Raw genomic sequence first — 16,481 nt, 5'->3', positions numbered from 1 at the left:
TTGCAGCTCACACACTGTACTGTCCTCTGGCCACTGCCAGTGGACAGTGGTCGGTTTTCTTTTCTTTTCTTTTCTTTTCTTTTCCTTTTTTTTTTTTTTTTTTTTAGCCAGTCCCACAGCTATCAAAACAAGTTCAACATGTCTGATCTGGCCACTGTGACTCAGGATTACGAGAAAGCAGCCTCCCCTCTTCCTGAAAATAACTCCTCATGGATTTCACAATCATTACCACAAACAGCAAATGGATTTTCAGAGCTCTTAGATTAAGCATTAGTGTGATTGTTTGCTCATTTTGAACGCATTTGTATCTTGTTAAAGTGGGGATTTTCGACATGTGACTTGGGGGAGAGAAAACAAGTGCCCGGATTCCACAGAAAAGTGTTTCTTTCCAGTTTCATTTTCGTCCTCGATCTTAGCTCATTCTTGGACGGTCCAAGCAACTGGTATACTGACAACAAGGTGAGCTCTATTTTGTAAGTAACCATTTTAATTCCATTTGAATCCCATTTTCCCATTTTAACTCCTTAAATTGCTTATGACTTATGCTTATGGCCTGCACATTTTCTTTAACAGGCATCCAGGACTATAAATGAAGAGTCCCACGTGTTTTTGATCCCATCTCTGTGATGAATGGACTAATTTCATAACATACCGACCTTTCTGGAGCACTATCATGTTCACTTGGCTTCTATTTGCCACACTGTTCTGCACAGGCACACAGCTCGGAAATGGCCCTGATAATGGTGAGTATTTCTCATTTTACACCTTCATTCGTAAGCCTCACTCAGCAGGGCCAGTATGATCTGCTAACTTGTGACGTTTTGTAAAATATATCAGTGATCTCGGTGTGACGCACATGAGGCGATTTCCAGAGCCGTGGGACCCATCAGGCAGATCAGACCCAGCACCAACGGCCCTTTCCTTCATTTAGGGCCCCCACAGCCAATCAACCAATTTGTTCTTTTTATCTTTTTAAAGTTCAATCAAGACTTTAAAACCTGAAGAAATTTGCTTTTGCAATAACTGGAAAGAAAATGACCTGAAATTTTGCTAAAAAAAAAAAAAAAAAAAGTAAAACATTAACAAAAAATGATCAAAATCACTGTGAAACTTTTTTTTTTTCATTATAATTGTACATTTAAAAAAAAATCCTTCAAAATTGTAGGAAAAACAAACACCAAAAAATGAAACAAAATTGGCATTCAGAGGGGTAAATAAAATCTCACAGGTTGTTCTTCTTTTGGACCTACATGAATAAAATGAAAGGGCCTCCAAATGTCCAGGGACGGCTGTGTTTCATCAAAGAGAGAAGTCCAATGATGTGTGTGCATGTGTGTGTGTGTGTGTGTGTGTGTGTGTGTGTGTGTGTGTGTGTATCAGATTCAGATTCAGACTATACTCATCTATCTTGGAGTGGAATTCATTTTTCACAAGATTTAAAAAGTACATGAGGTGAATTACCTCCCAGTCAGAGGTCAGATGTACCAAACGCCTTAATATATACAGAGATAAGTTAAGATGGTGGAGTAATTAAAATACTATGATTGAGAATTAAGTTACATTCATATAAAGTTGTGATACATGGGGTGCAAAGAGATATACTTTACAAAACTCAGTTAAAAAGGCGCAAGAGGAAACAATCAGCGACAGGTCTGCTCCCTGCTCATACACACATACATTTTACAATTATTATTATTATCATTATTATTATTAATACATGTTTTTTTCCTTTTGGATTGTGGCCTATATTTTTTACCGCTGTACCTGTCACTTTTTTTTTTGTCACCAAGACTTTTTTCTCTGGTGTGGAAGAGGCTTTTATATCCTATTGAAAATGTGGTGTAATTTTCCATGCAGGTGTCCCACAGTGTGGAGTTCGGGATATGATGGGGACACATGACTCCTCTAAGCAGAAGATCCTCGTGACATGGGAAGACGACTCGTCCTGCTCCACAGGACATGACTTGCTGATCTATGAGCTGCAGGTTCTGAGGGGAAATGAGCCGTTACACCATGTAAGAGTTTTTCTGTTGCTGCATCTGTAAGGCCAGATCAGTGACTTACATAACAAGATGCTGACATCGCTTTCACTGTTGTGAAAACCTGCAGGATGAAGTTTTTGTGACGGCAGATCAGATCGGATCTACTCACTCCTGGAGTTGGAGCCCCCCTTGGGCATTAGAGTGTGCTTCCCATTCTGTGAGAGTCCGTTCCCGAAACAAAAACCACACAAGCCCTTGGAGCTCAGTGCAGGCGGTTCCCGGTTAATATTCAGCTTCCAGTATACCTCATTTTATACGCTTTGATGATTAAAAACATGACCATGATGTGGATTTTATTCACATATCTTTTGATCCCACACTGATCTGCAGAGACCAGCCCCCAACAACGACCAAAGCTTTACCCGATGGACAGAATATTCGAGGTTGGCAGCAGATTCACCTTCTGCTGCATCCTGGAGCCAGGGGGGCAATTCCACAAAATGTATGCACGGGGAAACAGCACTGCGGTGAACACTACCAAGATCAGCAACCAGACATACGCCCTGACTGTTGACCTGCATGGTCCGTCAGATCGGTGTCGCACTAATGTGAGATGTAACAGCGATGATCATGGTACCTGCGTGTATGTTGGCTGTAAGTATGACTTGTTTTTCATTGAACTGTGATATTTTGGACTTTGCATGTATCCGGGTGTCCCAGTAGTGTGAGATCCTGCTGTGTGATACTGGTCTTGTCCTGCCTCAGACCGGCCAGATGTCGGGGACCTGAAGTGTGAGAGCCGGGATCTGATGTCAGTCGAATGTCAGTGGAGCGTAAAGAGAGATACACACCTGAGCAGAAAGAATCGCACAGAGTATGAGCTGCTTGGAAGGTATGACTGAAGAAGCTAAAGGCCTGCATCCAACATGTTACACCACATGTTCAACTCAGGGGTGTAGTCACCATTTCAAAAGAAAAAAAAAAACCCTGGTGTCCACTATGCCCTTTGGTTCAGTGCTGCTGGATTAGTGTCCTGTTTGTTTACATGTAACTCTTCCCATCTGTATTACAGACCATGTTCAGCTTGTGATAAAAAATCCAATAAGTGCAGATGCAAACAGAGCGTGGAAGTAAATGTTGGTGAGAGGAACTGGACACTTACAGCCCAAAATGTGCTTGGCAAGATGGAGTTGACAGACCAAGCAGACCTGACAAAAAGAGGTAGTGTAATATCAAGATCAAAGTTTCATCCCTGCAGTCTAAGCACTAAAATAATGTGTGTGGCTCTATGCAGACCTTTGCCACCACTGTTTTGTAAATGAGGCTGGACACTGTGACTCTTGTTTCAGTGCACATGTTCGCTCCAGAGAACGTCGCAGCTTTAACTGTGAACGCCAGAAACGTCACTCTGGAGTGGAGTTGGGGGATACAAAAGTACCATGAGCTAGATCTCCTGTGTCAAATACAGCTGAACTACTATGGACAAACGCACACAGTGAGTTGAAAACCAGACCGAGTGCGAGACATCGTTAAATAAAATCCTTTGCTTAGCGTTCATCTTGTTCTTATTTTGCTTCTAGAGGAATTACTCTGGAGTCGGTCTTAATTTTGCAGTTTTGAGTGGACTGATTCCTAATCAGGCGTACACAGCAAAGGTTCGATGTGGAACAAAACAGCATTTCTGGAAGTGGAGTGAAAACAGTGCCAGCACCTTTCACACCAAGGGCGACAGTGAGTATTAAATGGCATAAACTGACAAAAAGCCTAAACTAAACCCTAACCCACATCGGTGTGAGTCCTGAGTTCTAATGGTAAAAAGTAGGGTGCCTGGTCTTTGGTGGCAGGTGATGTTACCACCAGGAGAGCACAACAGGTGGTGACATCACCGGCCTCCAAAGAGCAGGGGTCGCTTGCATATAGCATCCAGAAGATTCATTCTATCTTAAATACTTAAAGGGATAAACCATCTAACCTAAGTGGTTTACTGAAGTGCACTGTGTTAGCTTTTTGACCACTCCGCTTAGTTAAGGGTTACACTTAAGTGTTTTGCAGCAACAACGTTTTAAAAATCAAATCAGGTTGATGTGTCACAGCTGGTTGCCATAGCGACATAAAGACTTAAGCTACAACTAATCAAAAACTGACAAAGTGAAAATTTTACCACCCAAAAGAGAATGTATTTTTCTTTTTCTTTTTTTGCTTGTCTGTTTATCATTTACAGCTTTGCAAATAAATTAGTGAAAAAATACAATGGTTGAGGTACCTTGTGTTATTTTATATTATAAATTTACATTAACCTCTGACTGGTGTACTGACAGGTGAGGGGTTTCTGTTTCTAGATCTAAAATTCCTGGGATTTCTGTCCCTAAAAATCCTCCTTCTTCATTGTTTTCCATGTTCATAAATGCAGCCAAAATATTTTTTGAAAGTCCTGTGTTGTTCAAATGAAGGAACTCTGACTGTAGCTTGAGTTAATCAATTTCAAAATTTCAAAAATTTACTGATATATTTGTGTCAAGTACTCACCATGTGCTGCCTTCAGCTTTCAAAGAACATTTTACTCTCAAGCCCTCATGGTAAATTTCTACTCCGAAAACATTGGCCCTCGTGATCTAATGGAAAAGATTTTCCAACAGCAAAACACTCTACAAAATGTTCTGTTTAAAAAGCTCACACTTGTCATGCTGTATAATCCAAGTCTCCATTATCTAGTCGTATGCTCAGTAGTTCCCAAACACAAAGATTTGAACTCAAATCTTGCTGCAAAGACCACTTCTGCAAAATCCTCTCATACTTGGTCATAAAGCATGCATGCACAAGTGTATCCAGTCAAAAGCACAAACTTTTGAATCATAAAATTACAGATCCAATTTCTTGCATTGGACAGTGAGCACCTGATACAAAAAATTATGCATTAGGGATGAAGTATCCACAAAGGTGTTTTTTACAACGGTCAAAACTTAATTTACATGAATGTATTTTTTCACCTCTCACTTAAGTTTTCCCTCAAGTGATTTTATGCAGCTAACTTAAGGTAAAGGGATACTTGAGTGAAAACTTAAGGTCAAAGCTCACTAAAGCTGTTATATGCAAGCATCCCCAGGCGCCCCACTTTTCACCACTAGAGGTCAGGCTTCACACAGATTTTGATTTGGTGGCTAGTTACTCTTTAAACCCAGTTTGACTTAATAATAATCTAGTCAGTGTACCAAATACAAGCAACTAATTCATTTTCTTAAAATATTGTGTGTTTGCCTTGCAGTTCCAGACGCACTAGATGTGTGGATGCAGACGGGGAGCAACCAAACTATTATAGTATGGAAAGTACGTGGGGTGAGAGTACGGTTTGTATGATTGTGCTGTACTAGGTGAACCACAATAGACTGATGATAATCTTCCTCTGCAGACACTACTGGCAAACCAGAGTCATGGTGAGATCATAACGTATGAGGTGACCTGGGCAAAGGCCTCAGAGAAGAAACCACAACATAAAAGAGAAATTCCTCCACATGAGCGCAGTGTTGCTCTCAGTCTCGACGCCGATGAGGAGCATCTTGTGGCCGTCACAGCTCAGAATATGCACGGCATGTCGTCTCCGTCAGCCATCACCGTCCCCAGGCACCATCCAGGTACGAAGCTCAAGGGCTTGCTTTCATTCAGTTAATGAAATATTCAGGTCTTGAAGGGCCATGAAATAAATATGACTTTGATGAGTTACTGTGAATATTATTTAAAACTTTAAAATTTCCCCCAGGGATCAATAAAGTATATCTGATTCTGATTCTGATTCTCAATATCAGTACCCCAATAATCATGACCCCAATAATCCAGGCCACATGCTTGACTAGGTTTTATCAAAGGGTCTGAATATTATAGTCACATCCATTCTAGAAGTTGCTATGTCTGACAACTTGTGTCCTGGGTCCTCAAGCATGACAATGCAGTCAGAACAACAAATATGTGTTTTATTGATGAAAATGCAATAGATGTGTTTATCACTCAGTATGCTGACATGGCACCCCACACCCTGGCCTCATGCGATGCCATGGTGGATAACTTAAAAGCAATAAGATATCTGTAACACCCAAAGGTCCTTGGAGAAATGGAGTAAGAATAAGAATCCTATGGAGGGCCGGAAGTGAGACGAATAAAAACTGAGGTTGTGTTCTGACTTTTTAGTCTGAGGGCGAAGGAGCCTTCCCTGAGATATAGTTATCTGAATGGAAAATCATTTTGCTCAAGAGCTCCACTGCAGCTCTAATTTTAGCTCAGACTTAACCGATGTTTTCTTAAGAAGTGCAGCTGATGAGGACGGTTTGTTTTCAGGCAGGGTGATGAACGTCTCTCTCATCACTGGCGCAAACGGTGGTTTCCACGTGTCCTGGCCTGCTAACCCTGCAGCTAGCTGTGGCTACGTAGTGGACTGGTGTCCCAGCTTGGGGAGTTGCAGTGTGGAGTGGGTCAAAGTGCCTCTTGGAGTAACTACTGCCACAGTATTATCAGGTGAGTTAAGGGAGAACAGCACCTCTCTCTCTCTCAGTCCTTGTGTGAGAGTTGTAGCAAGATGACAATGCATTTCCTCCTCCAATCTCGCCGTGTGTCCTCTCAGAAAACTTCACAGATGGAGTGAGATACTCTTTGTCCATATATGCCTGCACCCCAGGAGCCCCAGAGCTCCTGGAGAGAAGAGAGGGCTATGTAAGAGAGACAGGTAAGGAGTGCATTTTATGACTCTCCTGCAGCGTAGTGTATTTATGTTTAGTGTGACTGAGCCAGAATACACAGTGTCTCACCTGTGTTATGCTGTTGCTTTGGCAGAAATTCAACCTGGGCAGTTTGAGTTGACATGGAAGCAGCTGGGTTCAGATGTTGAGGTTTCCTGGCCTGCCATCTCTCTAAGAAGCCAGAGTGCCTTCATTCAAGGCTACGTTATGTATTATACTACCAACTCTGAACACCACCAGGGTCATGGCAGAATGTCCAGTGTCAGCACAGGTATGATGATGGCCATTAATTTTCAAATCATGACATGCTGTCAGTAATGCTGTGAAGAATAATAACTGTGAGACTGCACTTTGAACATGTCATCATAATGACTGACATCATTCAAATGCACAGAGGACTGTACCTCTAACAGAAGACTTTAAAGGACCATACCAGTGATTTTGACTGTTTGACCCATTTACTACAATTTCGCCATGTTTTACATTGCAACAAACCATTTTGCAAATCATTTGGAGTTTCTAAAGATTTAACAGTCAAAATCCCTCCATTTTCAAATATGACTCTTGGTTGAAGCGCCCATCTTCTGCAGCTAAAATAGTCATCGCTATTCATAAACCACAGAACTATTGATTGGCTGTGTAAAACAAACGTTTCCCTGGGGACTATTTTCTGGCAGAGGGACCGTTTCACTCCACCCCAATTTCAAGTAATCAAAACACAACAGTGCTGTTGTTGTGGACAACCATTATGGTGATGGAATGCTGGTGTGAGGAAAGTTTTGCAGACTCTAAAAATTTCTTTTCATATTGTAGTGGAATGAATGCAAACCGGTGGCTGCATGAAAGGGAGGAAAATGGAGAAAATTGGAGTTCTAAAATGACTGTTTTGGGAAAAGATGAACAGAAACAGGAAGCATATACATTTTGTTGATATTATGCTAAACATGCAGAATCACTGGTGTTGTCTTTAAACATCACAACTGTGATCGAGAGAGCTGGGCTGAACCTTACCATGTGAGTTTCTGCAGACTGAAACCATGTCTTACCAAGTTAAAATAGACGACTGCTGCTCTACTGAGTCAGTTCTAAACCTGCAAACTGTTGAGTTTTTGAGTCATCCCAATCTTATTTGTACCAAAGGAGTGAGTCTAACAGACTTCCTAGGTGCTGTTACATGTGGATCTTCAAACTTGCTCAGGATTAATTGTAATGGATTTTCCATTTCTTTCTCTTGGTTTTTATTAAGACAACCCAGAAGCAACCAGCCTGACTGCAAGAAACCTCCCAGTCAGCTCCTACACCTTCAAAGTGATGTCACTGACATCGATAGGAGAGTGTGGTGATACATCCTTATCAGTAACCATGTCATCAGCCAGTATGTTGCTACACTGCTTCTCTTTAAAAATGACACATGCTGTTCCACACCCTTGTGTGTGTGTGTGTGTGTGTGTGTATATATATATATATATACACACACACACACACACACACACACACAGGATGCATATATATATATATATATATATATATATATATGTATGCATTCAGAAAGTATTCAGACCCCCTTCACTTTTATATTTCAGTTTTTCCTTTTTAATATATTTACAAAAAAATCTACAATTCTGTTTTCACTTTGTCATTATGGTGTACTAAGTGTAGTGTAAAAAATGAATTTAAATGATTGTAGCATCAGGCTACAACATAACAAAAGTGAAAAAAGTGAAGGGGGTCTTTCTGAATGCACTATACATACATACATACACACACACACACACACACACACACACATATATATAGTGCACAATCAAAAATCAGATGCAGATTTGCTGATATGTAGTTTTAGTAATATTTTAACAAAACAAACAAAAGACTTATAAATGCTGGATTTAATCACAAGCATTTCTTAATAATCTAACATATCTTTCTTAATCCAACAGCTGATAACTTGATCATGGTCATCATCATTTCCCTAGTCAGCGTTTTCGTTCTCCTTTCCCTCATTACTATCCTTTGTTACAGACACTGGGCATGGTAAGTACATCTTTGTAATGATTCAGTGTGTAACATGCTCATTTGTTGCCAGATCCTATTTATTCACAACGACTAAGTACAGTCAGCGTTTTCGCTACAAAGTATTTATTTTCATGCAATTTTCCATTCAACAGTGTCAAACAGAAGGTCTATCCTCCCATCCCAAAGCCCATTCTGACTGGTAACTGGTTGACATCACTGGTAGGTTCTCACAACCACGTGCTCACGTGCATTTATTTGACCCTCCAGCGTCACTCAGCTGATAGTTTTCATCAGTTTCAACAGACTTTCAACACTTTGAATCCACTGCATTTTGTCCATCCATCTACCATCGCTCTCATCCTGTTGTGTGGCTCTCCGCTCATTTCATTTCTGTTTTGCAGGACAAACCTGCTCAATACAGGCTCCAATATGATTCACGAGACAGTGAAACAGATATTGTGGAAGTGCCCGAGCTGTGCAGTAAACTAACTCCAGTCGATGGCGATATAAGCCAGGAGGAGGAAGGCCCCTGTGTTGTGACACAAACTCAGTCTCCCAATGCTTACTGCAACCAGCCCCTGAGAAACAGCAGCCCAGCAGCCCTCCCTTTAATCAGCAAAAACCTCTTACCTCCATTCAGAGGCATGTTGGAGAACCCGTCGTACAACGTGGCCCTGCACATTGATGAGCAGTATATACAGCAGCCTGGTGTGGGCTCAGTGTCTCCCTCCAGTCGAGAGCTTCAGGATGTGACGTGTGCAGAGAAAAACTGCGCTGGTTACCAGCCTCAGAGTCTAAAGGAAACCAGCAGTCCAATTTAAACACCAGATGCTCCAGATGAACCTTTTCACACCACATTCACCGTCCAAATAGTCACTGCAGGCGTGTGTCACACCGCACTTTTAGGACGGGGATATATTATGATGCTTCAAAAAAGTGAATTTAATGTGCGTGTAAAGATTTGAGTAAATGCAACTTCCATGTCTGTATAAAATGTCATTAACCAAATGATTTGGTTTGATGAATGCAGACGATTGAAGTCTGCTGTACTAAAGTCACACACTGTACCAGGACTCACAGTATCATAAATGCAAGGCCCCATTCTTTATTTGCACCCATGTTCTATAGGCTGCACAATGTGTTTGGCAGATATTGAATATTCCTTTTAATTTGCTGTCAGGCTACATGTAACTGGAGCCATGTATACAGATGGGACTGGGACTGTGTATATGTGCCTGTATAGTGATGGGACTGTGACAAAGTTTCTCTTGACCTTCTCTTCTTTAAAGCTCCAGAGCTTCCAACACACACATGAAGAAGTGTAGGGTTAAAAAATGGGTGACTATATCGGTCACTATAGATCGATGCAATATATACATCTTACATTACATTTGTACAGCTTACATTTGTTATGTGCTTTATGTATCATGTTGGTATGGAAATAAAGTGAGAAAATGAAAGACAAGGAAAATCCATTGACCATCACGAGTTACAGTGAACATGAATACAGACCTTCAAATGAGTGAAAACTGTCAAGCAGGCTGGTTTGGTATAGAACACATAATCAATTACACTACATTTAGATAACACACACACACACACACACACATTTTAATGATGGAGGCGCACACATCCACCAGGACAGGCCGGTGATGCTGAATGAGGACTAACAGACATTAGGTTCCACTGAAAGCTCCAATGCTTTTTTTTTTTTTTTTTTTTTTTTTTTTTTAAATTTGCATGAGACCAAACTAAAACTCACACTAAACTGCTGCCTCTCTGATCACCTGTGGAAATTATCACTGAGTAAATGAACAATATGTCACTGGCTCCACTTCTTAACAGGAGATTCACATGGCAGAGGAAAATTGATGTACAACTCTGAATACAAATCGCTATAATATTCCTACAGTATTCGTGTTGGGACTCCTAAAATGACATTTCCAACTTGATGGTAATTTTTATCTTCAGTGGCTTCAATATTTTGTGATTAGGAATTCATGTTTTTTATGTTCCTGTGATATGTGAGGTGTTTGCTGTAGAGTGTCTGTAGATTATTCCAGGTGTTCGGAGTTCGGATTATTAGCTATGCATCATTATTCCGTCATAAAGCCCGGCTCCAGTGAACAGGCCGAGACAGAGGACGAGAGAGCACTAACACTTGTAACTCACCGAGAGACACGTTTGTTCAACATGATCAGCAACTTGTGCGATTCGCTTCAAATTAGCAGTGTAGTCTTTTCAAAGAGGCCGGAGAATCCTCTGAGAAACAGACTGCCCCCACTTCATCACAGCAAGGTAAGCCTCACTCAGCTGTTTCTCTTTTTCCCCCTTTCTCCTTACAGCGCAAACGCCGATCGCACTGACCCGAGTCAAATTTATTGATTTAATATTGAAGTCGCACAGAGATGCCAGGAGGAAATAATAGAGATGAGAGTCACACACATGGGCCATTCGTAAATAAAAAATAAACGTTCAAGGGAATTAAATTATTACAGTTTTTGTCTGGAGACTTTTGACATGGGTACCTTGTCATGGAGCCCACTTTGGGAGCCACAGGAGAAGATTCAAGTTTGGAAAATTATTCAGAGCGAAAAAAAATACAGCAGTCTCAAGCTTACCACAAGAAGAGCAGGGCAGCAGAGGCCCCTCTCTGGCCGGACAGCTGTGCAATAGGTGCCGACCCATGCGAGCAAATTACTAAAGCAATCCAGTCATATTACAGAAGAAAACGTACCAGCAGACAAAATACAGAGACCAAAAGCAGCAAGGGGCCCCAGATACTGAAATGCCTCTCAACAGAGAACAGACATGATTTGTAGTGAATGGTTTTCAAACATGAGGAGGAGTGTCTCACCCCAAATGACTGGACTGAATTTGTGTCTTACTGTGTAATTACATCATCTTTGTGTCTTTTTTAATGCACAGACTACTGTCAGCAGGGACAGCACTTTGCCCTCGCTGCCATCAGAGTCTGTGTGCATGAACAATGCCAAGCGTCCTCAACAGCAGGACAATGACAGATCCTTCGACCGACTTCTGCCCAAGTCCCCTGCATGTAAGTGAGCCCACATCAGGACAAGGAACTGTTCAAAAGGGCCCAAGTATAAATACATGTTTAAGAGACTTTAAAAACTTCTTGGTGCGAACATGAGATAGAGAGAGAAGGTGAGAAAGAGCTCTGAAAAAAGTTTTTTTTCTCTCCATACAGATGTCTTGCAGTTCTTCAAGAAATATCTGACAGAGTTTGAGCAGAAGGAAATCAAGGGCTACAAAAAGGTTTGGCACCTGGGCCAAAAAGCCAAGAAGATCCAGGGATCAAAGTCCTTATCCTTTAACTCTGGATATGATACAGAGAATGGATACTACAGAATGGTAACTACTGAACTATTCACAAATCTTTTAAGCAGTTGAAACTGAATTTTTCCCTCATACTATTCAATAATTGACACATTATAAGTTATCAAGCCTTTCCTATTAAATCAATTCCAATTATGAACAACTTTTTTCCAACTTACTTTAATTCACCATGAGGTTAACTGACCTCTCCCTCTCACAAAACATACTCTATGAAGAATACTCCCCTCTGTTTATGTTTTCCAACCCATAAACGTTGTGACAATGCATTGAATGTGTTGGAGGTTACATAATTAATGCTCTTGTTAAGAGCATGGTGGGAAGTTGAAGAGCTGCAAATCTGAGACATGATGCAGAGGCAAGTCGAGTCAGCAGGTATAGAGAAGGCTGCCGACAGAATGGATCAGGGAATGCTCAAACTTTTACAATCAGAACAATATTTTTATCTAGTACAGAGTTGGTACTGTATTTTACAAGTGAGAATCTCAGTAAGAACCAGCGTGTGCTGTGGAGCTGATCAAGGACAACATCAAATATCACCATATGTTTGACCAAACTCCTCAATAGCAATATTGTGACAATATTGTAGGGATGACTATTGATGCTTTCATGAGATTTACATAAAAGAGGCTTTTTATTTGAAAAAAGTCTTTGGTGATTTGTTGACCCAGGCTGGTAGAGGTAAAGAAGTGAACCACTATCATATTCTGACCAGTTCAGAAAACTACATCTGTTGTAATGCGGCATTTAAAACCAGGAACAGACAACATGTCTGCCACATATGCCACATCACAATATTGCAATATCCAAAATCTAAGAAATGATCTCAATATTGATATAATATTGATTTATCATCCAGCCATGGTGTGTGATGTATCAAACAGATTTGATTTCTGGTAGTTCAAGAACCAATCTCAACTACTGGCATCCTTAGGACCAAAGACATTTGTGCTTAAAAGCTAATTTCCATCTGCATTCCCCTGGAAGGTCATAATAACAACATGCATAGACAAGATCTGCATTATTACAAATAACTAACATCAGATTAAATATACAGCAGGCATAGGCACCTCTGCAGTCAATGTAAAACCTTACTGAGTGTGCTAATCAGCTAGCCTGACAGGATAAAATTCTTCTCAGACTGCTGCATGCTATAATTTTTTATTTACATGACAAAACGCCAGCAAAATGTTTCCCAACAACAGAGTGGATGAGGACATTTAGAAGCGTTGCTCTGAGAGATGAATATTTGTCTGGTTTATGTTACCAGCTGAGGAATCAACATGTTATTTGCAGGTCATCAAAGACCACATCGCCTTCCGCTTTGAGGTGCTGGAGGAGATCGGTCGAGGCGCCTACGGCCAGGTCCTCAAATGCCGTGATCACAAGACGATGGCGCTTGTGGCCATCAAGGTCATTCGAAATGATAAGAGGTGAAGCTTTCTCTCAATCTCGAGAATAACAGACACATATAAAACACATGTGACCCTCTTTGGGGTGGTATGCTTTTGGATTCATTCGGGACATCAGATGATCTGCTCACTGACATTGTATCGCTGTGGTTTTCAGCATCCATAATGAGGCCATGGCCGAGGTGAAGATCTTAGATGCACTGGGGAAGAAAGACAAGAAGAACACGGCCAACATCCTCCATATGAAGGAGCACTTTTACTTTCGCAACCACCTCTGCATTGCCTTTGAACTCTTGGGGTGAGTTCAGAAAATAATCTCTTTTTTTTTTTTTTAATTCATTGGCTTTGTTTTTGATGGGCTGTAAGTTACAGAAAGTAAAAAGTCTGCACCAATGCTATTGACGGAACATTTTTTTCCCCACGTAAGAATAATTAAAGAATCTGTGGACATTGTTTGTGATCAAAAGGTAAAGTAAGTCTGTCAATCTCATTTCCTCCAGCAAAGACTTGTACACAGTGATGAAGGAGAACAACCTTCAAGGCTTCAGCATCTCTCAGGTGCAGCGCTTTGCAAAAGACCTGCTCACATGCCTGCAGCTGCTCAGGAAGGAGGGGATCATCCACTGTGACCTAAAACCGGTAGGAGCCTTTAGTTGTCAACTCTGACAGAGGAACCATCCATTTGTATAATTCAAATAAGCCGCAAGTGTTGGGTGTCCCACTGAGTCTTGACTCCTTGCCCTGAAATACTCAAGTCTCAGTCTCAGTCTCACTAAGATGTGTTACAGCTAAGACACTGATCACAATTAGTCATGTCTTTTTCAGGAGAACATCCTGATGTCAGACAAAAACCACAATCACGTCAAGGTGATTGACTTTGGAGCAAGCTGCTTTGAAGAAAAAAAAAGTGAGTTTTTTTTTTTTTTTTTAGCATTTGCTCTCATCATTTTAAAATGAGCCATGCTTAAAAATGTTGTATAATCGAAGCCACTGAAAAGCTACTGTGCCTAACCAGTGTGTGTCTTTTCCTCTTCCTCCTGCTCAGGACAGAAATGCATACAGACGCGGCTGTACATGTCTCCAGAGATGCTTCTGGCAAAAGGGTACAGCTTTCCCATCGACATGTGGAGCCTGGGCTGCATCTTGGCTGAGCTCCACACCGGCAGCCCTCTCTTTGATGGCGATAACTGGAATGACCAGTTCGGCTGCATCATGGAGGTAACACAGATGTCAAACACCAACCGGAGGCCATTTGCTACTTCACTGACTGCAGAAAATACGTCTTCATCGAGATGTAGTGTTTACAGTGGGTTTGAATGTCTTTTGTTCCAGGTGCTGGGTGAGCCTCCCATGGAGCTTCTGCGGGGAGCGCGCCTGTTGGAGAGGTTTTACGGTGAGCAAAGTAACTATATAAAAGTCTTTTGATTGTTTCTTGGCTGGTCACCTTTATGACGTTGTGCTCCTCTACAGATATCTAATACGTGTTTTTGTCGTTATGTCCTGAGTGCAGACTCTCAAGGCTTCCTCAAAAAAATAGTGAACAACAATGGCGCTGTGCGACAGCCTGGCAGTAAGAACCTGGCCAGCCTGTTGAAGACAACGGACGCTAACTTCCTGGATTTCATTCAGCGCTGCCTGCGGTAGGTGCACTGCACTCCTTCAGAAACACTTTGTTGGAGTTAGACTTTTTCCAAAAATATCTTTGCATATTTTGTAGAGTATCTGTAGCTTCTTTTAGAAAATGTGGGACTGCAATGGCAGCATACGTATTTTTATTTAGATTTAAACCAGAGGAGCGCATGACACCAGAGGAAGCCATGCAGCATGCATGGATTCAGGGGCAGCTCCACACCCCAAAATCCACACCCAAACCCTGTGCTGCAGACAACACAGCATCAGGTAGGAGGACTCTCTGTCAAGCAAGCTTTTACTCAGCTGTCATCAGTATGCCGACGTGTTGATCATTTGATGTTTCTGTGCAAACTTGTGGTGCCTACTGTTGAAACAGTAGCCCACAGTGCTATACTGGAGCTGCAGAGGACCATCCCCTCTCAGATGCTCAGCATGTTAAGTCCCATGTTAGCTCTGTTGCTCCTCAGGTCCAGTCTTTTTCCACAAAAATAACATGTTTGTCTTCTTCCCTGCTACTGTCATACAGCTGGCACAGCACATGTGTACAGGAAGGAGGGCAGTCTTCTGAAAAGAGAAAAAATGCCACCTGTGAGGCTGACATTCATCAAAGAGAGCGTAACCGAGGTCATGGCCAAGATCTCCACAGTAGGGAAGGAAAGACACCCCATTCAACGTGTAAGTACCATGTGCACAACAAGGTGACTGACTCTGTGATGAGCTGCTGCAGGTAAACAATGTGTGTGATCCTGTCGCTCCTGTCTTCAGATCAGCGTAAGAAAGTTGTCCTGAATTTTGCTTTATAAACACATTTTCTCACAGGGCAGGGAATTTTTTTCAAGCAAATATCTGTTTTTGAGTCTGATTTGAGTTTGTTGCATTGTTTTTCAGGGAGCAACACAAACACTGCAGACAAGGCAGGAAAAAGTGGGGATGGCCAAAACCTTTCAGGAAGGCCTCTGTTTTCCTTCACTGACAGGAGGGGAGCAGAAAGGCCGAGGAGAGACCAGGGGCCAATGGAGGAGACAGGGGAAATAAAATCAGGGGGGCGGGGGGTGTGGCGGGGGGCGGGTGAGAGGGAGTGGGAGGACAGGAAGGAGGAGAGAGGATGATGAGGAGGTCTTGCATGGTCCTGCGGCTCCGGCACCTTCCCCAGCCTTATCTCTCTTAGCTTTGTTCTTCACGGCCAGTGAAAAGAAAGTAGCCGAGGTCAAGGCCAAGAACTGAGAGGGGAAAACAGCCTACGCAAAATGTAAGTACCACTGGCACAATAAGGTGACTCTGATGAGCTGCCGCAGTTAAATAAAGTGTGTATGTGTATGTTTGTGTGTGTGTGTGTGTGTGTGTGTGTGTGTGTGCCGAGT

At 41.8% G+C, this 16,481-nt stretch overlaps 2 protein-coding genes across 3 annotated transcripts; both read left to right on the top strand.

Annotated features, from left to right (window-relative positions):
- The first annotated feature begins 205 nt into the window (after positions 1-205).
- On the top strand, positions 206-10,105 carry LOC115368488 (leukemia inhibitory factor receptor-like). 2 transcript variants are annotated; one of them, XM_030064596.1, is made up of 18 exons: positions 206-459; positions 574-743; positions 1,858-2,015; positions 2,110-2,263; positions 2,373-2,636; positions 2,748-2,874; positions 3,055-3,203; positions 3,332-3,477; positions 3,563-3,713; positions 5,245-5,306; positions 5,389-5,611; positions 6,309-6,485; positions 6,592-6,693; positions 6,801-6,977; positions 7,953-8,081; positions 8,644-8,737; positions 8,872-8,938; positions 9,121-10,105. In XM_030064596.1, exons 2-18 carry the CDS (start codon positions 674-676, stop codon positions 9,538-9,540), a joined length of 2,670 nt encoding a protein of 889 aa, XP_029920456.1. In that variant the 5' UTR covers positions 206-459; positions 574-673; the 3' UTR covers positions 9,541-10,105. The 2 variants fall into 2 exon arrangements, with proteins under 2 accessions (XP_029920456.1, XP_029920457.1); XM_030064597.1 differs by having other exon boundaries at positions 206-473.
- An 807-nt stretch (positions 10,106-10,912) lies between these two features.
- Positions 10,913-16,155, top strand: LOC115369283 (dual specificity tyrosine-phosphorylation-regulated kinase 4-like). The gene is made up of 14 exons (XM_030065854.1): positions 10,913-11,017; positions 11,648-11,777; positions 11,931-12,094; positions 13,373-13,509; positions 13,646-13,786; positions 13,989-14,127; positions 14,314-14,395; positions 14,534-14,706; positions 14,821-14,881; positions 14,999-15,128; positions 15,269-15,387; positions 15,647-15,795; positions 15,886-15,891; positions 16,009-16,155. The coding sequence occupies exons 1-14, from the start codon at positions 10,913-10,915 to the stop codon at positions 16,153-16,155; spliced, it is 1,683 nt and encodes a 560-aa protein (XP_029921714.1).
- Positions 16,156-16,481: the final 326 nt, after the last annotated feature.

Source organism: Myripristis murdjan, chromosome 12 (genome assembly GCF_902150065.1).
Source record: "Myripristis murdjan chromosome 12, fMyrMur1.1, whole genome shotgun sequence".
Taxonomy (NCBI): domain Eukaryota; kingdom Metazoa; phylum Chordata; class Actinopteri; order Holocentriformes; family Holocentridae; genus Myripristis; species Myripristis murdjan.
The sequence above is the reverse complement of the archived record's forward strand: the minus strand, read 5'-3'. Positions and strand labels throughout refer to the sequence as shown.